The sequence below is a fragment of the Apis laboriosa genome, unplaced genomic scaffold (assembly GCF_014066325.1).
Source record: "Apis laboriosa isolate Shangri-la unplaced genomic scaffold, ASM1406632v1 scaffold14452_cov158, whole genome shotgun sequence".
Taxonomy (NCBI): Eukaryota; Metazoa; Arthropoda; class Insecta; order Hymenoptera; family Apidae; genus Apis; species Apis laboriosa.
The window spans coordinates 212755-238982 of record NW_025221536.1 but is presented as its reverse complement, the minus strand read 5'-3'; the positions used below and the strand labels follow the sequence as shown (position 1 = coordinate 238982).

The window sequence follows — 26228 nt, the reverse complement described above, 5'->3', positions numbered from 1 at the left end:
TATGAGATTCGAAACATTAATAACGGAGTAAGTATAGGAATGACGACAAACCAAACAAACCGATTCTTGAAAATCAAGTTACGATTTGAAGTGTACAGTTAAGTGTACTAGAATTTCAACTCGATAAGAAGCTTGTCCTCATTGAAATGAAATAAATGCTTGGTCACCTACCGTCAGGACAGGGCTCCTTTTTTTGCAGACATCCTTCAGGTACATGGTCGTTGAGGATCGCCTTATCGCAACTGTGGCATCCATTAGGGCCTATGTTGTTTTCAGGTCCCTCGCAACCACCCACGCAGTTCCCGTGACAGCTTTTGCACACACCGTTGTCATTATATTTCGAGGCCGGGCACTCTGGCACGCAAAATGGACCGTCTCGCGCGTGTTTGCATTTCTTGCAGTGATCCGTGTTCGGCCCTATGCAAGAACCATCGCACTCCTCGTGGCACACTTTGCAGGTCTTCTCGTCCGCCTGGTAGATTCTGTATAAAACGGTATAAAAATGATTGTTTTCCTTTTCGATAAGAGGCCAGGACAATAAAAAGTGTAAAAAAGAGAGCAAAAAGCGTGTAGCGAAAGAAACGAAAGCCTTCTCAGGTATTTTGCAGTTTACCTTCGATCCACAATCTGAGGTAGGCAAATTTAACATAGAGAAGTAACCCGTGTTATTTACGTTACGATACAATTGATACGAGTTTCTCGAGTGAATTTTTATTCTTACCCTGGCGCGGTACAATCTTGAAGGCAATCGTTTCCTAAAATAAAGTTCTTGCAGGATAAACACTGTGCCGGGCCGGGCCCCCAACAACCTTCGTCGGAACATTGCTCGTCGCACACTAGTCCATCTTTTACTGCAATCGTAAAAAGGTATTTATATAATATATTTATTTAATACATTATAAATTTATATAATATCATTATTATCTATATTATTTTTTTAGCTTTATCGTTTTTATCTTAACGTATTTTTATGTAGATACATAAAAATTTTCATAATACAAATATGAATAACCCATTCGTGTATTAAATTAATTATTTTTCTTGTTTGATAAGTCGAATAATTAAAAAAAAAATTGATAATTGTCAAATAATGTACTCACTACATTCGTTTTCGTTCCGATTATTGGACAACAAACTCTCGTGTTCCGACGATTTCTTGATCCTGGTCCAATTGATACTTTGCGCGTAGCATAGATTCTTGTTCTCCAGAATGGCTATCGAGCCGGAATAAATTTTCTTGAGAGAGCTAAGCCCGAACGAGACCAACGACGTTTTCACAACGTACAACGATGCAAAGTACTCGGTCAAAGTTCTTCCGCCTATCACCTCCAAATTCCGAAAATACGACAAATTCTTGAAATCCTTGTGATCGCCTTGAATATTTAAAAACCCGGTGATCTCCTTCAACGTGCTGAACACCTCCAACTTGTCCGGATGCATTTTCTCGTATCGTTTGCCGAAACTGAAATTCCTGTACACGTGTTGGAATCCTTGAAAGCTTTGGTCCAGAATTGTGATGGATCCCTCGATGATGGTGCAATCTTTGAAGCTGTCGATATTCCCGGAATGCACTTTCTCGACACCTTTGCAGGTTTTCGGGCAAGGTCCGTCGCAGGGCACGCATTCACCGTTCAACGCCTTCTTTTTGGGCGGGCAAGATCTTACGCAAGCACCGTTGTCTTTCAGAAGGTGTTCCGGACATCTTCTCACGCAGGTTGCGCCATACGCGTACTTGCCGTCAGGATTAGGCTCCCACGAATACGTGGTAGGATTGTATCTGGAAGAAATGATCGTCGTAATCCTCGAGTCGTAATGCCCAGAGTCGTAAAGCTTTGGGAGGGCGGGAGTTTTCAATTTTTAACGCGATTTCGCATCCGGGAAATCGGTATTCAGGAAAGCAGGTATCGGTAAGCAGGAAAGATTTATCGATGATAAGGATATTGTTGTAAAACGCGGTATAGTGTTCGAAACGTGAGGTAAACTCGAGTAATGCTCGAACATCAACGAGGTTTCATAGACCATTCTTACGTTTCTAGTTCTTGATTACTCATTCCGGTATATAATCCATGAAATATTATATTATCGTCATGTACGATATTGTTAGACGTGCAAAACGATTCTGTGATCTGGAGGTATTGGTTTTTATTAATTGCGTGGGTGTAGCGAGCGAATTTCATTATTTCAATCGTGTAAGGATGGAATGACGTTTATAATCGAGCTATCGATTGATCTTTTACGTAAATAAATAAGAAATATACTTTTTTCATTTAAAAATTTATGTGCATTTCCCATTTCTTTATGTAAAGGATCAATAATTATATAGGGATCAATATCTGTACGTGTTGTGAATCGATTAAAATTAAAATTTTAACAAGTTGCAAGACAATCTTCCATGTCCTAATTATATATTTTAATTATCTATTACTTTCCCTTATTTATCATATTCTGTACCAAAGGATTGATAATGAATAATTATTGTTACTATTTTCGTGTTAAGAAATCCACGAACGATTTGTCAATCAAAATTGAAACTCGGCCGCGACCCAAATTCAGATTCGTGCATAAGAGGAGGGGAGGAGGATACAACGAGATACGGATCATTCTACTTACTTTTGCATGGGCGGGCATTCCTGCGTGCACACACCGTCATCGAAGAAGTTCTTGCAGGCGATGCAGTCGCTCTGTTTCGGGCCTGTGCAGCCACCGGCGCAAAAAAGATGGCAACACTCCCGCGGATTGGGCCCGAAGCACCTGCCCTGCCAGCACTGAGGCGAACAGTTTGTCTTCGAATACTTCTGACAGTTTTCAGGCCCCTCGCCCCAGCAGCCTTGCTCGCAGCTCTTATCGCAGGGTGTACAGGCGCGTTCCGGCGACGTAAAATTGTACACGTAGGAGTACATTGCACTCGGCCCTGTGATTATTTCCTCCCAGTTGATCGTGCGGATGTGGCACAGGTTGTAGTTGTTGTACATGCCCACGCTGCCGTTGAGTATATCTGGCAATGACACGCGTGATTTAGTTATGGTCGATCATTGAAATTCGAAGTACTTTTTTATTATTTTAATAACAATGGTAAATAATATTTTGTGGTAAAATTGGTAAAATTGATAGTATTTATTGGAATTAAATAATGCTTATAATTAATCTTGTATTAATTGTACTTATAATACTATTATATTTTGAAAGTTTGAATATTGAATCTTGTTTATAGAAAGTAAGAAATTAATAAAATGGACTTACCTCTGAGGGCTGGCATCTCCAAATTTTGCATCTGACACATCGTGACGAATAGGGCGAACTCGATGTCATGAATGGTGAGCTTGAACAGTGTTCTTCCTCGTATGATCTGCAATCGCGGCAAAACGATCTTCTTGACGTCCACGTGGCTGATGAGCACGTAACCTGTGACCTCCCGTATGTACTGGAGGAAACTGAGGTCGAATGTCTCGTTCTGGAGCCATGTGATCTCCAGATTGCCGTCAACGTAAGTACAGTTGGTGTACCGGTCTCGAAGATTCCGGTAGTGGTGTTGTTTGTTGGACGGAACAGAGAGGCGGCCATTGGTTCCAATGCAAACTGTAACAAAAAAAGGAAGTATTTAATATACATTTCAACTTATTTTAATTCAACTGCACATTCACACAATTTCACAAATCATATCACATTTTACGAAATTCTCTTAATCATAATCTCAACGTTAAAAACGTTAACGCTCTTCACAATTTATACGCGTTTGAACAAGATACTCAAATGTCATAGTTTGAGAAACACGTGTTTGAAAATACAATGAAACTTACACGATCCATCGCACTATGTTGTAGAATTATCGACACAACTACGGTGACATTTCGTAAATGACTGAGATATAGAGACTGGTCGCACGACTTCCGTACGTCAACGACCCTCTCCGTTCATAGAATCACGGAGTGGAACGGTGGCTGAGGTCGCCACCCACATCGTCGAAAACGCTTCCACGATCTATAGATAGCTTTCTAAACTTTGAAACCGTGCCAGTGGGCGAATCACTTCCATAACACGCGTGCACGTTTGATTTCGTTGAGCAACTACGTGTGAAAGACTCTACGACGAAGATACTTATGATTATGCGTCGATAATATATCTGATATATATATACATATTTCTTTCCACATATTTGTTTTGCCATTAAAATTTTATTTTTTAATTTCAGGGAAATGTGAACAAATTCAAAAGGATAAAGTGACAACAAACTTCATATAATTTAAAATTCGTGATTTATGTGGAATATAAAAAACTTTTTGCAAAATTAAATTTAGAAATTATTCATTCTTCAATTATAATACATATAAATTTTAATTTTTATTTTCCACGCAATTTTAAATCATCCTCAGAATATTTTCAATATTCTCAATTCTCAAAAATCCAGGATTATTTACCAACTTCTCTTCGTTATTGAACAGGTTCCAAACGATCAATCCAAGAATCAATCCTAAGCAGTTTAATTTTATCCACTCCGTTCCAAATTCTCCCCTCTAACTTGGGGCAAATAATTTCCCAAACCCGATCACCAAAAAACCCTAATAACCTTAATTATTTTAAATCATCTTGAAAATATTTTCAATATTCTCAATTCTCAAAAATCCAGGATTATTTACCAACTTCTCTTCGTTATCGAACAGGTTCCAAACGATCAATCCATAAATCCAAGAATCAATCCTAAGCAGTTTAATTTTATCCACTCCGTTCCAAATTCTCCCCTCTAACTTGGGGCAAATAATTTCCCAAACCCGATCACCAAAAAACCCTAATAACCTTAATTATCAATCGCGCCGCTGATCGCGCGGCCAATTTCCGCCCGATATCATTCATAACTTCGTTAATAAGCGGAACATCGGGATCGGGGAACGGGCCATGGGCGAAACGTGGCCGTGGGCGAAACGAGCGCGGCAAAAACCGATCTCCGATCGACAGACGTCCGAACGAAGATTCGCCCTTCCTCTCCAACTTCTTCATCTGTTTACGTCTTTGTCCCGACGTGGCGACGAAATTCGGCCCTGGGAGCCGGGGATGGAATCGCGTCGCCCGCGTCGCGGCGCATACTCGCACGTATCGGCCCCCCGTCCTCGGGAATTCGGTTTTGCTGCGTAACGCGGATCGCAAACGAACGCGACGCTGCGTTCCATCGGCGGTCTTAATCTGGCCGGCCGATCGGAATCATGCGAAAATAATTGCGCAACGACATCCTTCTTGCGAATCTCGGTTGGCCACCGCGCGTAGAAGAAGATACCCCGGATACGAGATGGGCACGGGGCGAGCAGAGAGAGAGAGAGAGAGAGATGGGTCGAAGGGAAGAAGCGTCGGAACAACCGGACCCTCGGTATTTCGTAGCGGCCAGATGCTGCGACGTTGTGGACGAATGCAGAACGGCGCCACAAACTTTGAGAATGCGGATCGGACGTGGATCTGCATCGCTGCGGGATTCTTGTCGGCCAATAAGCCTCGCGGACGACGCGTTTCCTCCGCCTCGATCGCTTCGAAGATTAATGTCCTAATCGTTGTCCGAGATAAGAAGCGGCAACTTTGTTTCTTGCGAGCGAGGCATGAGGGTCAGCCTCCCGATCGCTACGTAGAGAGGAACGTTCTAGCAAGAAGTTCATTAGGGTTATTAAATTAAATTTGTCCGACACAGGTTTATGCTATTTTGTTCCGTTCCGCGATTCGTTAGAAAATTTTGGCGGTGGAAAGGGGTTGGTTTTTATTCGCTTCTCTTGGGAAGGGTATGTAAAACTTGGGAATCTTTTTTTAATTATAAGGATCGGAATACGTGATTTAACTTTTTAGAAAGTTAGATATTAATTTAGATGGGTCAATTCTTAAATTTCGAATATGATCGATTGAAATATTCTTATTCTCAATTAAACAAGTATCTTTGATTTGCGTCATTCTTTTTAATAATGAAATAGAAATTCGAATTCGAGTTCTAGGGAATGAATTCGCGTTTTACATGTTAAAACGTCCCTTTGTTCGGGTAATCACGATACTAATTAGCGATACTCTTCTTCAGATGTCAATTTTATTGACTCGATTGTTAGTCGCAATACTGGTTATATTCGCGGGACTCGCAATCAGTTGCGTGTAAAACTAGTCGGAGGGCGACTTCCGCTAACTGGAGGCGCCGTCGGCTTCCTTTTCAGGCAACGCCACGTTCTGAACTCTCGTACGTCCCCCTGACTCGTCCCTTCCTCTACTCGTTTGCTATTTTACAGCAGAATCCTTCCTTTTCCACTTGCGTTTCCCTTTTATATTCCGCGCGACGTCTCTCCTCGTCCCACTTTGCTCCGTGAAACGGCGGTACGATGGAAATTCTTACAACAGGAGGAATATAAGGAGCACTGGTTCCGAACCCTCCGGGGACGTGTCGATCTCTTTTCTTCTCCCTCGTTTCTTCGCAACTTTTCATCGGCGCCGTGCGATCACGTTCTGCGCTCCGGGCCGTAAAATCAACCTGATTTCCGAGAACCTTGCGAACTGTTCGATCGAGTATTTAAATTTTCTTTGTATACGTAACCTTTTCTTACGTTAAATCGACCAAAAATTGATTTTAAATGATGATTTCTAATGAAATTTACGTTAGAAAAAGAAGAAAATATTAAAAAAGTTAAAGATTAATTTGAAAATCGCCATTAAAAAAAGAACAACTCAAACAAAAATGTTTCGTTTGAATTATACTTGAGACTAATTATAAATCTTAAACAAGTAACCAACAAATCAAACAAACAGGTATCAAATATTCACCTTACACGCTCAGTAAATAATCGAGAAGTTTTTCCACCATAAAAGTCTCTTCCAACAATCACTTCCAAGGAAGTGTGAAGTACCTCCGAAAAACCTCTAACTCCTCGTAAAAGGCGACTCTTCACACTGTTGCCCACGCAACAGAAGCGTACTCGGGGGAACGAAGATCTTTCACGAGGTTGCAAGGTAACTGAATTACGAGACAGCCGATGCAACCACCGTCGCGTCGGTGGTTCCCGAGCCGCGTCAAACAGAAAGTTACGGCGAGGTCGCGATGAGAGAAAAAAGAAAGAAAGAAGTATTAAAAGAGAGAAAGAGAGAGAGAGGAGGAGAAAAGAGTAAAGAAGAGGAGAGATACGCGCGAGATAACCGAGAGAGGCGAATGGTCCCCGGTTTAGTCGGGGGGAGAAAAGTGGTAGTTGGAGCCGTGAAGAAGTGTCGGTCGAGGTCGGCCAGGCAACACGTTCTCCTTCGTTTTCGGGCCTGGGATCGGGCCACGAAATTCATCGGCGAATTTCGAGCCCCGTGGGGCTGCGGAAACGTGGCAATTATCTTCGACAACGGGGTTACGAAAATTACCGGCCGAACTCCTCTGAGCTGAGATTAAAATTCTCCTAAATTTACGACGCCTGCGCGCTCCTGAAAGACAATGGCGACCCGGTATCGATTATGGGGCGCGAATTCCCCTATGGTTCGCCCAATTATTCCTGCCTGCTTCTAGGAATTATTGTTAGGGTGTCGATTTTCACGCGCCTCTCGTGTATTTAAGTTGACGTTTATGGGAGGAGATGAGGCGAAATTGATAGCGGTTTCCTTTAATTTTACGACACTGGAACAAGATTCTTAAGTGATAATAATGTAAAAAGTTTCTTTTTTTTTATGTATACAAGGTGTTTCCTTTAATTTTGTCACGTTGGAACTTGAATCTTAAGATATTTTGTATAAAGAATATCTCAAGATAAATTGATGCAAATTGGGCATATAAGTATAAAGATAATTAATAGGATGGAAAAAATCATATCTAGTAAAACTGTAGTAAATTGTTATAGCATTCTTTTCATAAGTGAAATCAAATGTACAAAAATACGAGTGTAATTTTGAATCGTATCTTCTTTTTTTTTTTTTTTCTTTAACGATCATAATTTATTTCACGATATAAAAATGAAGTCATTTTCAAAAAATTAAAAAAAAGGACACGTAATGTAGAACACGATTTTAATTTTAAAATAAATTTTAAAAAGTAATATTTTATCAATCGTGTGCTACAAAGTTCTGTTTCCGTTATTAACTAGGTCATACGACAAACTCAAAATATAAATCAAATTTTATCGATTTTCCATATATATTCGCGAAATTGATTACTTACTTTTATCTTTAAGACTGCATAAAATTTACATAATTTATCTACTAAAGAGAAATTTCAAAATTGCAGCGTTTCATATTACAAATTATTTTAAAAAACGATATTTTATTAACATTAAAATTACCTTTAATTCATATTCAAATGATTAAACCAGTATTAAATATAAAATAGATATATGTATTCATAAATTTAATGCATAATGCGATTCGTGAATATCATAACTTTCAAGCCTCCTATATTTTCGAATACTTTCCACAATTACAAAATAACGATCAACCCAATCAACATTATCCATCGAATATTGATCACAAATATCAATACTCCAGCCTAAAATCAATTGAATCTCTCGCTTACAAACTTCTCCCCAACTAATCGTTCACTCTTACACCTCATCCTTGCTACACAATTCCTCGCAAATTTCGCGACCATTCCCTCGGCCATTCCCCGAGCAACGCTCGGATCACGCAAACGAGTCTCCCGCGCGATGCATAATGTATCATCGGCGGATCACCACCGTCGACGACCCGCGAGGATCGCCGGCGAAGAGAGCCATCGCCACGTGGACTCGCCAATGAGTGAATCTGTCGGCAAAAAGCGGCGAGCCGTTGGCGAGGGAGGGGGAGGGAGGGGGCACCACGCGAAGGAAACGAGCCGACGACGTTGAACGGCCACGAAACCGAAATCCCGCGGCGAGATGGTTCTTTTGCGGGTTTGAAAGAATGGCGCGGCACCGGCGACCACCTTCTAGGAGGCGAGCGTCGATTTTTATGCGCCACTTTAGGACGCCATTAAACGGGCAAAGTAATACGAAATAACCGCACGCCGATGGCAGCGGCGGCGGCGCCGTCGCCGCCGTTTATTTCGCCTCGTAAACATCGATACGCGCCGTGCAGCCTCTTCTTCTCGATTCTTCCCCGCCGATTCGACTCCCATCCGGCCCCGACCATACCCCACGTCGAAATAAAGACAGGGTATCGTAAACGCGAGAAATAACCATTGGAGCTCTGCTTCTTTCTGAGACAAAGGGAGGAGGAAGAGAGATGGATAGGATGATTTATCTCTAGCTCTGTAATAGAAAGATGGTAACGCTGTATCGTTATAGAGTAAGTCAGTATGTCTATATACATTTACGATATGGTAATACGGATTTATATTTAGTGGTTCTGCTTCAACAATATATATTGGTATGTTAATGGGTATTTTGTGAGACAATTTGAAAAAAAAAAATGACACTCAACGATATATAAGTTTCTCGTTAAACAATCATCATTTGTTTTTTGACAAGAAATGAGAAGCTAATAATAATTTAGACTTTCTAAAGAAGAGAAATTAACGTTTCCGATTCTGTGGATATATTTGAACACTCCCTCGAACATTCTAAGGGGTAACGGAGCAAGAAGATCGGCCTGCAGAAGAATGAGTACCTCGATTGAGAAGAGTGAGAAGATGGGAGACGGTTGGAAGCTCGAAGGAGAAACAATAATTTAGGAACACCCGTCCAGGCGAGAGGCCGGACGCCGAGGAACAATGGGCTCCTTCCACCTCGAAGGTGAAACTCGTCGTACCGCACCGAACACTGATTCTCTAATAAAAGTCACCATGTAAACACGAGTTGCCATCCTCAGTCCTGCTCGAGAAGCGTTACGAGCATTGACTCTTGACACCAAGCCATAAGGGTTGAATAAAGAGTATCCCGCTTTGTTGTCGCTTTATTCGAATCTCCATTACTCGAGGATTAATGCATACACCTTTGTGACTTTTCTTTATTCGATACTTCGAGTCTGCTTCGCATGAACGCGAGATAAAGCTATTTTTACTAAAGGTTATATTGCGTACCTTTTTATTAGAAGATGATCGAAATCGTGGACGAGAAATATAACATTAGACCTCTGATTTTATGACATGATTTTTATAAAAATGTCTTGATAATTTTTGAGAGACTTGTATATTTCTTTCAAATGGAAATTACATGGGTTGATATTCGATCTCTTAAGCTCTCGATCGATAATTTAGATTATTCTGATTATAATTCCAATCTCTCGATGTAACGCAAACTAAATTATATCCAATGTAAGGAGATCTTGCGTTCATGTAAATCGCAGATTCCGATCTGTAATCGAAGCGCACACTATCAAAGATTTATCGAGTGTTAAAACGGAGCATCGGGGCGAGATTATTCAATAAAATCGACCGGCCACCAACCGCAGAAAACACATTGGCGTGACGTATGCGTTTAAACTCCTATACGCGATGTTAATTACGTCGGCCAAAAAAAAAACGAAAAAGCTCGTTAGAATCTCCAACGTGGCGTCGCAAAGTTACAAAATAAATGGCGAGATTGAAAGAATCGCTCGGCTCCCGCGGTTTCTTTGCCCGCGACAAAAACGGGTTTGCGTGTAAGCGAAAAGCAATTAATCATCGATACGAGTTCCCGGTTTGCGTGTAATCCCCCGGTTCACCGTGAGCCGTACACTCGTAATCGGCAAAAAAGGCAAAGATTTCGCCATGGAAAAAAGGGGAGCAAAATGAAACGGGAACAAAAATAACTCGAACTTCGTGTCTTGACACATATTTATGCGGCCCGTGGTCCCATTACCGCGACCACACTTCTAAATATCACTTCTCGAACAAACACGCCACGCTATGGAAATAATGTAACACCTTGTACGTATATGGCATTGCGGATACCAACCACGCGTTTTGTATTACGGTTCTATTTTCGCGCCAAATTGACCACGATTCAAATAACTTTCGTTTGGATCGGTGCTTCGAAATACGGACACCGTCGATTGTTCGTTTCGCGATAAGGGAAATAGTGTAAAAACCGGTTCGAGATATTCAGTGGTTCCGATAAATTCGACTTCTACGTTGCTTCTTACGTTGCAGGAATGAAGTATATCGTAAGTAATTGTAAATTGTTTCGAGTAAAAAAAAAAAAAAAGGAATAAAAGATATTGAATAGATTCGAATATACACATTTAATATAATATACGTGTATAGATATTTACAGAAAGAGAAATATAGATCATATTCTATATTTCATTAAAAGTTTGTAAAAAATATTTTTCAGGGGGGATATTTTGAAAGGAATAAAACGAATCAATTAAGCAAAACAGAAATTAATAAATTGGATCAAGGATATCATATTTATATTACAGCAATATAATGTTTCTTTCGAGATCAACACGAAGTTGATCTTATTTAATTATGAAGGATAATCGGTATATCACTTAGTCAATTTTTAAACAGATAGGAGATTTTCTTTAATTTTCTTTCCTTTGCGCGATCTTTATTAACAATTTTCTTCTTTGATTTCTTTCCTCTTTTATTTCTCGATCGTGCCACGGAAAATTATAGCAAATAGCGTACTAAGCGAACGACGAATCGCTTCGTCATTCTGGATTCGAAGTGAAGTTACAACCACCATGACCTTGCACGAGCCTCGATCGTGGCGCGGAATTGAAGAGCGAAAAGAAGGCCGACGTAGAGTGGCTGTGTTGTGAGTTCGAGTTCACAAGATATACATATAAGTGGTTCGTATACGTTATAAACCGTGGCATAACCATCTTAGGGCGTAACATTAATAGCTTTATGGTTTATTGCTTTCGAGTCTGCGGTTAAGCTCCTCTCCATTCCCTCCTATGTACAGAGAATGCTAAGATGACGCCTTGTTTTTAATCTTGTTGTTGTATTTCTCGATCGAAAATTCGATCCTTGATCTATCGAGGAGTATAGAGATACATTATCAATATTTTAATGCAGTGAATATTATTGGACGAAACAAGAGAAGTAAGTCGATTGTTTATTAACTAAGAAGCGTAATAAATATTATATGATAATGAGATAAAACAAATTATTCGTATGTTGAATTAAGAGAGTAAAAAAAATAACGATTGGAAATTATTTTATTCTATCTTGTCACAATTAAAATGAATGTTATTTATCAGAAAATTTACAGTCTCTACTTTTTTTTTAGATACATAAATATAAAATCAAATTAAAAAAAGGCAATATAACTTATCAAGTAATTTGTTCAATAAAATGTTACGATAAAAAAAATTTTATCTATCATTTATTTAAATTTCATTCATTTGCAATTAAAAATATTTCATATTCGTATAAAATTTATATAACAAATAGAATTTTGTGTAACATATTGTTTGATAAAATACTTAAATTCAATTAATTTCAAGGTTTAATTGTGTCGATGATCATTGGATATTTTGTCGATCCTTTGTCTGAATCTCATTTGCAATAATACGCAAAAACAGCCTTTCCTGTTATGATCTTTGCATAATTTAAATACACATCAATTAACTACAAATTGCAAAGATCATTTTAATTGCAAATTTATAGCCATCTTAATTCTCATTTTTCCTCTTTGTTTTTCTGATTCTTGATTTTTAATTTCAATTTCATCAAGAGTGTAAAAAATGTTGCACACATTGTTAAGTAAATGAGTTTGCATTTAATCTTAACGACGCATGTTATTTTTATTATTTTGAGATCCACGTGAAGTAAAAGAGATCTAATAGGTGTTCCGCCTCGTGATCTCACATTGTCATTACGTAAATTGCACAAATTGTCAATACTTTTAATTAGTATACTTTATTCTTCTACTAAAAATTCTTTAACAAATTCATTATGAACGCAATAGTTAGAAATTGAAGAGAATACAAACTCAAATTATCTCTAATGATACGTTTTCAATAGCGAAGAGAAATATTTGACACATCATTCATAATTGATTACATAATTAATTTTTTGTTGTTACGTAAAATTGATTTTAAATTGAATATGTACAATTAGGTATAAATTAAATTTTATATAAGATTATAATAAAAAGAAAATTTCATAATTCTCCACGGTATTTCTTTAGAAATACTTTAGAAATGCAATTCACTCTTATGTAAACAGAAAGAATTAATTTGAAAGAGCAATTGTGGCAATCGTGAAAATAAATTTATGCATATCGTCACATTTTTCAAGTCACAGTCTTCAAGTCGTAACGTTGAAGAAGAATTAAATTTTCTAATAAATGTTAATTTAAAAAATGTATTATTCCATATACATATTAATTTACTTATTAGATGCATTTTTATTATCAGAGAGTCAATCTTAATATAGTTTAATATTAATTGTATATTAATTTCAATACTAATTCACGTTTAAAATATTGATAATGAGACTGAACAAACGAGTAGATACAAGATTTCATAAAAGAAATAATACTTTTTTAAACAAATTGAAAATTAAATTCAATCCTTTTACGATAAATTTCTTTATATTCTAAAATTTCTTCCATTTCTCATAAGTTTTATTATTTCAATTTGTACTAAAAAAAAAAAAAAAAAAAAAAAAAGAAATAATCCAATTAATCAATTTATTAATGTTATCAATATTCAATAATGAATATTCAATTATCAATGCAAAAATACAATTTAATCCAACAAATTATTACTTTTACGAGGCATCACTAATCGCAGTAAAGCGCGCGAAATTTGAATTCTCTGAAAAACATGGCGGCATCGTTTGAAAAGAAACATCTTCTCTGTCCTCCTATATCCATCCACAGGATAATACGCCCAGGGCAGAGGCGAGAAAGTAACGACGAATCAAAATGAAGTACGGGGGGCAACAACTTGGACGAGGAACGAACGACTGCATGTGGAATGCGCTTTGTTCGAGTCTCTCTGTTGGATCCGTGGCACGAATGTTCTTCGCCTCTCGTTCCATCGTTTCTCTTCCTTACCTAAGGCGGTGAGGTTGTTTCTCGATCTTTCTCGTTCTCATCTCACCTCGGCAACCTCAGCAGCCGTCATCAGGCAGAACGTTGCACGAGGGCACGCGAACTCGCGTTTGCCCTCTGAGTATTAACTTTCAACCTCCACTCGTACATATCATCTTTGCCATCACTGTCTTTCCTCCGTGAATTGAGTCCTTGCTTTTGCTCGTGTCATTGCTGAATACATTATCTTTGACATAGATACTCGAGGAAATGTCCTGATTCTTTCTTACATCATATTTGTAATTTTATGTAACAAAGTGAGTATCTTATATCTTCTTCTTTTCGAAAAGATTGATGAAAAAGTGATTAAATTTAATGTTGGTGACTAAAAGTTTTAAGAGATTTTGTTTTCAGGGGAACAATATATAGGAGATTAGTGAATATTTAAATATTGAAGGGGATAATTATTTTTTCAAAGTAATTTTATCGTTAATTCTAATAATATTACATAAATTTTCTTTTGAGATGGAAGAGAAGTAAAAAGAGAAAAATTGGAAAGATCTTTAATTATTTTATATGAAAATTCTAATAGTTAATATATTTTGAAAAAGAATAAATTATCAAATTCAAGGATAGCAAAGATTGAAAATTACTTTTTTTTTTCGAATTTTTATGATTCTCAAAGACAAAGAACGGATAAGGGATTAAATTTGCGATCAACTTGTTGAAGTTGGCCCGTTAACAATAGAAATAGATACATATCTAACTTTATTTCATGGTCAAAGATCGTATATGAACCCCTTGAAATATTATGATTTATGGTCAAGGTCATTACATTCGACCTTCTTTGAATTGTCGAAAATATAATTGATTTAGGCTCGCAATTTTCATCATCCAGGTAATAACGACATGAAAATAAATTTATGCCTTATTCTATCTTTTTTAGTTGTTAAAAGAACAGCTTTGTTAACTATGACCGCAGGCTTTCATATTATATGAAATTTTGCGCAATGTTCATAAATCAAGTTTATGTATGTCATATATGTCAGAATATTATAAAAGATGCTTACTTATATAACTAAATAATTTATTAACAATATTATCATGTCGTTTTTCAGAATGAAAGAGGAACAATAACAATATTACAAATTATTACATATGTATTATAATTCCATAAATAAATCTTCAAGAACTTCCATCCAGTATATTTGTCAGACAATCTATTAACTGAACTATTCTATATTGCCTACAGCTATTCATTAGCGGTGTAACGGTAGCATTAATGATTTTGATAATATCCCTTCACTATTGGCTATTTCACAATAAGCGAGAAACTTTTCTAAAGCATTTAACACGTCATTCCCAATAAAAAAAACGATACATAAATCTTATTTCAAATATATACTATATTCTGTACATATCGAAACAAAGACATGCACATAATTTAACATGTAATAATTAAGCATGACTGCTAATAAGGGAAAACTAGAGAGAAGATAGACATTTCTATCGTTATCAATTACAATCAAACGTCTCTCATTATTGGTTAAGATTAATGGCAATGGAATGTGATTAGATTTAGTAGGAAATATCCATCCAGCATCGACTGACTAGTGAAAGCAGCTTTCACCCCTTCAAGGATCGTGGAATCCTGAATTATCGATACTCCGTATCGTAAATCATCTCGTTGGCGGTCAGGAATCGTGGATTCGTAATGGCCGACGTATAACTCGCGCCTTGGATAACAATCTCTTTTCTCCCTTTTCGAACGGTTTCGCCAGTTGCGACGCGAGGGGAGATTTTAATATACGACCGAGGTTGAGATCGTGGTGTAAACCGACCGACTCGTACCTATGGAATCCCTGAACCGCAGATAAACACGTAGATACGAAAACTCGACACGTTTTGCTCTCGGTTCGCTCGCGAAGAACGCGATCCTTCGTATATAGGGATTTTCGTCGGGATATTTTAATTGCCATGACGAATGTTTGCTAACAAATCGCATGGAATATATGCCCATTTCCAACGTAGCTTAGCGACTTCAATTTGCTTCAAGTTATAAATTGATTTTACTTTGTTCCTTTGTAAATGTAGACACATTAAAAAAGAGATGTTTATTTTGAAAAAGTTATTATGGTGTATTACGTATCGCGTATTTCATAAGTGTAATTGATTCTACGTAAGGAAGAACGTACATCGACGTAGAAACAATTCAATTGTGTGTGTGTCCGTGCAGCGTGTTACAAATTTTGCTATGGTGAGAAACGTAAAGTAAACGTAAAATTAAACAGCATAAAATGAAAGAGAAATAATGATAAATTGCAAAAAAGGGTGGCAATTAACAGTAACAAATAAAATATAAATTACGTAAAATACTTCACTCTGTTAAATAAGTACAATTTCAAACATCATTTCTCAAATTCGTGACGAAAAATTTTTCTCGAGGCCTCGATGCGGTCCGAGACGCATCTCGGTCCCGTTACATTATACCATCGCTTTTTCTTCTTGGCCGATCGCGGGGGTATCCGGTTCGCTGCGTTCCTCGATCGAGGCGAACGTTTGACATTTAACACGCGGCGCATCGAGTCGAGGCGCCTACAAAGGGAATCGGTCTGTGGTGGATCCAGAACACGAGGTCTCGCGATCGATTCATCCCGCGTGAATCGCGTCGACCACCCTTGAAGAGACGTAGATCTTCTTCCATCTCTTTTCTCTCTCTTCCTCTCTTCCCTCTCCTCCTTCATTCCTTCTCAAGAACGCTCGATATCGCTACGTGCATCGATCTGAACGCGATCGAGCCGCCATTGATGGGCCAATGCAGGCTAATTTCCACTGCAGGAAATTCGCTGGAATTTCTTTCGTATTTCGATCGAGATCGTCCAAGGTTAGCTGGGTGTTTTTCCGCGAAACCACGATCGATCGATGATCTTAGCGATTTTTCACGTGGGCGTATATACCTCGCTTCCCTTCTCTCGATCACCGCAATAAGCGAGCCGATTTGACCTCGGGCTGATACACTTTAATATCCCCCTTTACCCTTTTGAATCCATAATTCGTATCTCTTGCCCGCTTCGTGATGCATAATATGATATAATAGGTCCTCGAGTTATGCATCTCGTGATCGTAGATTTCGTTCAGCTTTGGGGCGTTGTTCTAGTTTAATAGAGGTTTCGAGAGGGTTTGTCAGTTTTATGGAATTTTTGAATTAACATCGCCGTGGAAATAAGGATTTTGAATTCAATATGGATTCAATGTTGGGAACAATGTTGGTTATTGTTCGTGAATAATGTTGAAAATTGAAAGTAACTTGTTTTATTACAATTTATATATTGTATGCACGAACGTAGAGTAAAATGCTTCGTAATTGAACGAAGGTGGATAAAGATAAAGTAGGTCTCAAGATTCTCAGATTCATCGAGATTACATCTTACGTAATATTGACGAAGCTTTCTCCAAAGAATCAAACTAAATAGAAAACGTTTATACATGGTAAACACCTACGCTTAACACATTTGTTTCTCGGATCCGATGATAATTGCAACATTACAAGATGACTATGATTTATCAGTTCAATCATTTGTATTGAAATAATGTTTTTGACACGCGATAGATCTAGATGCTGCGCTTAAATATGTTGTCGATGATGGATGATATTTGTTGTGAAGAAATTATTCTGCCTATTTCAATTTGTGCTGCAATAAAATTTCTTATGTTATCAGATTCATAATTAGGGATTAAGCAATATTTTGTAACATTTTTAATTAAATTCTTTTTTTAAAATACTATTTGAGAATAAAAAACAAATTAATTTGAGGATTGCCTATCAATCCAAGACTTATTAAATATTAAAATAATATTCTAAAATTTAAATGTTTTATCCGCAATATATTTTGAAATTTCTTTCAATTATTATGTAAAACTATATATTTCCACCATTATCTCATTTTTTTTTAAAAGTATTATAATTCAAAATCAATGCTCCTTTCTTCACCACATAAAATATCAAGATCATCATTATTCAAAATGCATGGATATCGATCATCAAACTTCTTCAATTCTCAAGTCAACAAATAAACGAATAAAAATTGAAAGAAAGAAGTAATATTACAACAATAACAAATGAAACATTAATTAACAATTAATTAACAACCAGTTATATCAAACTAAAAAAAAAAAAAAGAAAAAAAAAAGAAACATTGATTTCGAAACTCCACCTTCACCTTTACGACATCTAGATATATTCAAATCGGGTCGCCACGGTTAAAAATGAGAAGCGAATTAAAAATAGGCATAAGCTAATCAAGCGAAAACTCAATAAACCTCTTTTCAATCCGGAAAACCTAGTTTATTGGAGACTGGTAACCAGCAGGAGCTGAAACGTGGCGAGTTATTGCTCAATTGAATACAGGATCGCGCAATAACAATTCGCTCACATAATGCAACGGCACGACTACCGGCGACGAGATTCTCTTTATCTCTTCGCACGCCTCGTTATCCCCGCGTCATCTGTCGTTAATGCTTTTGCCACTAGCGGGTTGATTGTAAAAACGAATGTACCGTGACTATGCACCTGCCACGTCCGAAGACGATCGACACGAGTTTTATCGACACGCTTTATCTCGACACGGTCTCCGACAATCGATTTAAGCTGGAGCACGCTTCGAATCGTGCGTCTCGAGCTCTAAGCTCCAAAAACTAAAAAATCGAAAATGATTCCACGTGTGAATTCTGAAGAAAATCTGAGCTAAACCGCAGAAGCACAAAGATATCATTATATTTCTTTTTATATCATTTATTTTCATTTTAGAACGTAATTTCATACGTCTATAAAAATTAGATGTAGAAAATAAAGATATCTACTGTAAATAGTTTTTACAATTTATATTTTAATATTTTCACAATTTGTGAATCCTTTATACATTGAGAGAATATGAATTACTTTTATTCTTAAAAAGTGCACTCTAGAGATATATGCTTAGAATATTAATTCTGGCAAAAAAAGGAAGATAAATTCGAAGATATTTGAGTGAAAATATAATAAAATAAGACTCGTTACGAGTATTAATTACGAGGGAATAGAAGAAGATTCGACAAAGCGTTGCAAATAGATTCACCGATTGCGAGGGAACAGGTTTTGAATGCGCAAAGGGCCGCTCGGTGCTATACGCCGGCTATTGTTCCATCCATCGAACTCGACGCCCCACGAATCGTTCTCCATTTCTTCCCGCTGTTCTGGATTTATGTTCGTTTCGATTACCACCGGGTAAAGTATTCTTTTCGCGCTGGAAACGAAGAGATTGCACGCGAGAGATTGCGATCGGCTATTTTCTCGCCTGTGCTTTATTCCTGTTTGCGGCTCGGGTTCACGGACAGGAGTTCAGAATAGATTTTTTTTTTTCCATTCAACATCGACGTGATGTTTGAAATCGTTCGATATCGATGATATCGTTCCTATAATATAATTCTGCATTGCTTATTGAAGAACTATTGTTTTACGTTGTGGAATTCATTTTATTCAATTTGTTCAATATTGTAAATTTTAATCAATAATCTGGATATTTCATATTATCAAAAATATAAAATTATTTATCATAACATCCTTACTAAATCGATCATTGACGAGTTTCTTCAATAATAATCAAAATCCTTAAGAACAAAATTTTCTCATCGTCCAAACAGAATACAAATGATTAAATGTTAGAAATAGTATTGCAACATTTCCTTCGATATTATGATATTATTTCGAATTCTCTTCGAGGATCTGCATCAATCAAGGAACGTCCTCTTCTACGAATAAATTTCCTCTTCTTCTTTCGTTCGTGCCCTGTTTGGCAAAGGACGAGAAATAATTTGTCAAATATGTTTCGCGGGCAAGAAGAAAGCGGACCGCCACAGGTATCTCGACTCACAGGGCGCAAGAAACAACGCCCTGCATCGTGTGAATTCTTGTATCCTAGCGCTGGATGCAAACCCGAACGATGGAATTCCGTTTCCGCGGTGGAGGACATCTGTCGACCTTGCTGACTTTACGCGCGACCGTTATCCACGGAATGCAAGCGGCGGATTTCAAGCCGCGACACAGGCGATTACCCAGCAATTAAAGTCCTCGAGACACGCGAGGATATCGGTGGTAAGAACACGAGATTGATATAAATGGCGTCCGTGGCGCGACAAGAAAGGAGATTTCCCACGTGAGCCATTTTCTTCTACTTTCCCGGCAATCAGGATTAAAGTTATGGAATAAACGGAGCGACGGTTTCATACTCGAGAAATTTTTGGGATGATTATTCATTGCGAATAATTTAGGTTTCAGAACGATTGAGTAAAATCCTGAGGATTTTATTGGTGTGATTTATCGCAAATGGTTTCCACGGTGATTGAAAGTAAAGAAGAATGGAAAGTGGAGAAGAATGTATGGTCAGTTAGGATTTGGAATGGACGTTTGAGAGAAGAGAGTTAAAAGAGAATATAAAATAGAAAAAAAGTTAAACTCAAGTTATTGTGATATTATAATTGTAAAATTATCTATGATTGTATTACGTATAACTACGTATATCTGTTAATTGTATAAGTTAATAGAATCGTTAAATGTCAACTTTTATATCATGTTTTTAAGTTCCTGCGATATTAAAAGTAGAAAGTAAATTTAATCAAGTAAAATATCTATGAATTTTTAATTCAATTGAATTTTTAATTCAAATGAATGATGAATATCGAAAATTCGAAATCAATGCAATCTTCGATCTTACAATTAGGGTAAGGAAGATTAAAAGATCAAAAGGAGAAGAATCTATGATATTATGGTCTGTTTTAAACATTCCACACACCACCTACGTATATAATATCTCTTTCTCCTTCATCAACTCAATCTTTTTATGGTTCTTCTCGATGAAAAATCCACCCACTCCAATCTCTCACCCTCACTATCATCCACCCACCCATCTTCGTAGCTAGATCTGCGAAGGGACTCTAATGGATTACTGTGTTTCTCATCCATCAAACGATCAAACGACTTTTCAAGCTCCCCCATTTTTCGATTCGATCGTGGATACTCTTCAATGAATAGTCTTCACGAAAAATTTCCAAACGTTTCGTGAGAAAGATGGATCAATAAATATTAAATTCTACGCATAACGTTAAAATTAATCAAATATTATACAAATCGGATAGATAAACTATCCTATCTATTATGGCGTGAGCATCATAAGCAATTCGAAAAAATTAAATTGTAATTTTGAAAACTGGTTGAAAACTATGTAACAAGAAACACGAACGTGTATCTCAAACTAATAATATCTGTACAAAAACATCGAGTGAAGAATTTATCAAACAAGAAACCTCCTAATTACTTCAACTTCAGCGCAAAATAGCAAAAAAAGGTAATCAGCTCTCGATCGAACGTTCCTCAAAAACAACTCTATCGCTACTCCTTTCAATATTTTTCTTGAAGAAAAGAAAAAAAGAACAAAGTCAATTATATTATCGTGGAATGAAGCTTTTTCAAAGTTTCATAATTTCTTCACGATTACCCATCGATCGATCGAAAGGAAACAATATCATTCCGCTGACATCCGCATTCAAAAGGGAAAAGGAAACGAGCCATGAACGCGTAACGAACGGGCCATTTTATCCGTTATTAGTGCTCGCCTGTGAAAGCACCTGTTACGCGATCAGTCCCTTCAGGGTTGTCCACTTCAGGTTCGTGCCTTGTTTGCCTCCCCCTGGGGGAGAATCGCGAAGAAAAATGATTGATAAAGGCTTGCCTCTGATCCGGGAGAGACGTGGAATTCAGGTTTAATTGAATCGATATCGTAGAACAGTTTACGCAACAATCGGGCGCGTTCGACGTGGCGATTCAATTAGTCGATTCGTCGTCAACGTTACGCGTGTCGCGACACCGGTTGAATGGTTTGGATACCAGGAGACGAATAGCGGTTAAATAATGGAGAAATAAGTTACCAGAGCCGCGACGTTTATTACCGCGTACAGAAATACCTCGATCCTGTAATCGATGAGATTAAACTTTGAATGGCATTTATGCGATGGCCGGCTGAAACCGCTCGATGCCGGTTTAAATATAATAGCGATTATCTCCGGCATTTATTGCGCCCGTGAAGCGGTTGGAATTTCTGACGGACCCTCGATAACCGACTTGACCGGTTGCAAGCCGATGATCTCTGGTCGGCCGGCATTGTTTTGAATAGAATTATAAAAAAGAAGAAAAAAAAGAGACTACGAGATTCGATCCTCTCCTCTCCTCTAGTGTTTTTAATTTTTTTCATTCCCACAATTTCGAGAAATCGTGTAAATTAGAATTAATTGTACTTTGTAAATTTTAGGATTTACTTTTTGCCTTTTATAACTGATCGTGGATCTATCTATAGGATATTTTTTGCGATTTCGTTGCAAATATCCTTGTGGACGGAGCGAAACAATGAGGGATGGATCCTCTAGAATCTCCCTTGAGAGCGATCGAGAGAGGAAAAAAAAAAAAAAAAAAAAAAAAAGAAAGAAAAAACAGAGGGAAAAAATAAAAGGAACGCTTTCTACTGTCTCCTGAACCTGTCCCGATCTCTTCGAATCCCTACGTCGGGCGCAATCCCACGAGTACATAAATATCTGCCTAGCATATTGAACGGTCATATTTCATGGGGAGGCAAAAAAAGCGAACGTCCCTCGGAAATTCAACGTCTCAATCCGTCTCTGGGATCTCGTCAATATTCCGAGCGGTCAATTAAGGCATGCCTCCCAGATGTCCCTTTCCGATCCAGCACATACACGTCGATAGAGTTGTTGCCCGCAGACATTACACATAGGATAACGTTTGTACTACCTGTGACAAGGATAACTCGGGTGAAGAATCCAGAAAGAGATCATCAGAAAGTAATCGATGAGTTTAGGTTCAGGGGTGAAATTTCTGGAAATGAGAGATTTGGATAAGTGAAAATTTAATATGAATAGGATGATCTAAATAAATGGATATAGAAGGAAGTAATCACGTGATTTGATAATTAAGAGAGAAACTTGTTTTTATCGTGTGAGAAATCTATTTAGGAATAAGACCTTTAAGTAAAAAAAAAAAAAAAAAAAGAAAAACGAACGTGATAGAGATAATTTTGGCATCTATAATTAAAAGTGACAAAATAAGTATTCCAGAGAAATACTGACTAAACTAACAAGTGGCAACTGATAAAAGAAGAATTTGTTTTAAACGAGATAGACATATAGGGATGAAGATGTTCGAATGAGAAATAAAATTAAATTGTGTGTGATTTGAAAAGAATTGAAAGTAGAGTAAATTCTCGATTGAACAAGGAAGAAAGTCAATTTTTAAAAAATATATAGTGATAATTTATCGCGAAAATTTCATCAATATGAAGCTACTCTTCTTCAACGATCGATGTCTCGTGAAATTTATCGCTCTCTCTGCCAACGTTCTTTTTTTTCTTTTCGAAGAATTCAATTTCGACAAATTACTTATATAAGTAATCTCTCACGAGAGATTAAATTAAACAAAGTTATTCACTCTCATCTAAACATCACAACTTTATAAAAACGAATGAATTACGATATAAAATACGGTAACGTGAGCAATAAAAGCCTGCCAAACAAAACTTATCTCGTTCTCTATAAAATTCTAATAGGTAATTCACGCAACGGGAAGGGTCATAAATCGACAGATATAAAATACGTAAATCCGAATATCGAGTCTGCCTCTCGATAGCTCTCTATAATGTATATACATAAGTAATGTGGTGAAGTAGCGCGGCATCGTTAGCGAACACATGTTTCTTCTTCCAAAAACGATACGCGATTTCAAGCGGGTAATCCGGAAGATCGGAGATACGTACGAAGGCGACTACTTAAAGGGAAAGTCGTGTGGCTCGAGCTGATAGAATTAATGCTCGCCGATCAAAGATGGGCCGCCATTTATAAAAAAGGCCACGAATTTCGTTAATGTAAAAGCGAACGTGACCGAAAGCGCACGAAATCGGCGCTGTTCGCAAAAAGATTCCGATCAGCGTGACCGTGACTGCTTTTTATCGAACGATGTCCAAAACGATGTCTTCGTTAACTTCCAAAATTGCATTCATGGGGGGAGAGGAAAAAGAGCGGATGGTTTGGAGTAAGATTTCGTCCGTTGTTTGTATTACAAGTTATAACGGATTCACTAGGCTAAATATAAATATGGGGTAACGAAATGAAATCGCGTATTCGATATATTATTTAACTCTTAAATGCGAATAAGATCTACTTATTATTGCATATATATACGAAATGATATCGTGGTAACTATCGTTATAAGATAAGTTCACGAATAATTTATATCCTATTTCATTTTCTCATATCGAGGATTATAAATATCTCAGTGTTATTCTGTAACTTATTGTTTCCATTGGTAGATAAAGTATTGTTATATATTGCGATTAGAGTAAACAGATAACGGGATACGAGAAATAAAATAAATAATACCTGGAATTACAAATTAAAATATTTGGTAATCAAAACGCTATAAACATAAAAAAGAAATCTTTGAAATCCTGAATGTGAATAAGCAACACGAAACTTCAATTAAATAATCAGCAGTTTATAATTCCAAATATATTTGACACATTATATGATAACTCATCCACGTCAATCGCTGTGAACATTTCAATTTGCTAGAAACTCTGTTCCCACAGTCATCAGAAGATGAACGGTGAGTCCGCCATGTTAATTGACACTTTATTCTCGGTTGTGATTCGCGCTAAAAGCTTGCAACGATAAAGTGGAACGATTAACTCTGCACGGAATATAATCTGACGAAAAATGCCCCGAGTCGTTCGAATATCGTACGGCAATAACATGTCGAACGTATCTTCTCGGCCGAAATAAAAAATGATTAAAGAAAATCGAGGGGAGGCTGCACACTAGCGACACCACGTAAGTTATCGTCCCCTAATGGTCACCGAGCGTATCAACCTGGCCTTATCATGTTAATGGAAACCTTTATGGAGACCACTTTAGGTGATATCTCTCAAAATTGCGGCACACCGAGGGATCTTGGGTGGTTATCTTTGTAAAGAGTTGCGTCTTTACGTTCTGGGCCGAGCACCGATTTTTTTTTTTTTTTTTTTTTTTTATTCAATTCGAGCATTCGATAGGTCCAATGGAAATCAGTATTTATTGCTTTTTCACCGTGCTTAACTAATTATGATGTTAAACGGAGAAAGCATATTATAATTCTATTAATCTGTGTTGCTACAGATGATTAAGTTGCTAATGCTATTTTGAAGAAGAAATTATGTTTACATATTCTATTATAAGAAGAATGTAAATTTCTATAATTAATCTTCTTTATAACATTTCATAATAAAGAAGATCCTCGTTTTGTTCTTTTATGAAGAAGAAGAGAAAGATTCTTATTAAATCTTTTTTTCTTTTTTTTTTTTAATAGTTCAATGATTCATTGTTCATTATTACACACAATTTGTATGGATATTATATTATTGAAAAAATATAGTCACTAATCATGTTTATAATAAGAATTAGACAAGTATGTGTTGTTATGATTGTTATAATTTTTGTCTTTGATTGTCTTCAATTTCTAACTCCTTTGAAATATGTTTACATTTAAATTTTTTCTCTATGACATAAAAGTCATTAATTTATAATTTATATTACAAACAGATAATCAACTATATTACGAATAAATAATAATATACGTGTAATCAGATTTATATCTCATTAATATTAAAAAATATTTTTAAAAAAGCTTATCTGTTTTTAATAGTGAGAAAAACAAAAAAATTTAAATAACCGACTGTTATAAAATATATAACCGTGTAAATTTATCTTTATCGTACTAAGATCTTTCTTCTTCCGTTAAATCCAACAATCATTTCACAAACGACGTTCCTCAACGTTACAAAGCATCCTCAACGTCGAAACTTAGTTGTCGTTCGTAAATTCGGTCGTATATCACGCGAAGAGGATCACACGTGTGGTCCAGAAAAGTGTGCAGTCAATAACTAGAGGGGCGCAATAAAATTAAAGGGGAAAAAAATATCTTGTCAAGACTTGGGTCGCATGTGGGTCAAGCATCGACACCTCGAGGAATCGAGGGGGAGGAATCAAGAGGAATCTCTTGTTACACGCGCCGGTGCACCTACACGTCCCCAAAAGCGGTATAAATATTTCCTAGTGGAGGCCATGCTAGAACGGCGGGATTTAAAGAGTTTTCTCCTGGTCGAGTGGGAAGAACGGTACTTTCCAGGTACTTCGAGTAAAAGGGGCCCTTCGACCGGCCGAGCAGCCACCCACGCGGCTGTAAACCTGGCGTAACTTTACTTTCTACTTTTCTAGCCGGCCCCGGTGATGTAC

The 26228-nt window shown here is 37.2% G+C and overlaps 1 protein-coding gene and 1 long non-coding RNA gene across 4 annotated transcripts in view; one reads left to right on the top strand and one right to left on the bottom strand.

Moving 5' to 3' along the window:
• Window positions 1–26228, bottom strand: part of LOC122721144 (epidermal growth factor receptor) — a 166062-nt gene that overhangs the window by 5911 nt on the left and 133923 nt on the right. For all 3 annotated transcript variants that reach the window (XM_043948458.1, XM_043948457.1, XM_043948456.1), the window contains 5 exons: window positions 3241–3576; window positions 2611–2995; window positions 1101–1777; window positions 722–851; window positions 172–482 (listed from right to left, as the gene is read on the bottom strand). In XM_043948458.1, coding sequence (XP_043804393.1) covers window positions 172–482; window positions 722–851; window positions 1101–1777; window positions 2611–2995; window positions 3241–3576 — 1839 coding nt within the window. The remainder of the gene's footprint in view (window positions 1–171; window positions 483–721; window positions 852–1100; window positions 1778–2610; window positions 2996–3240; window positions 3577–26228) is intronic.
• Window positions 740–4117, top strand: LOC122721147. Its single transcript, XR_006347870.1, has 3 exons — window positions 740–867; window positions 3212–3314; window positions 3822–4117. It is a non-coding gene; the product is annotated as an uncharacterized LOC122721147 (long non-coding RNA).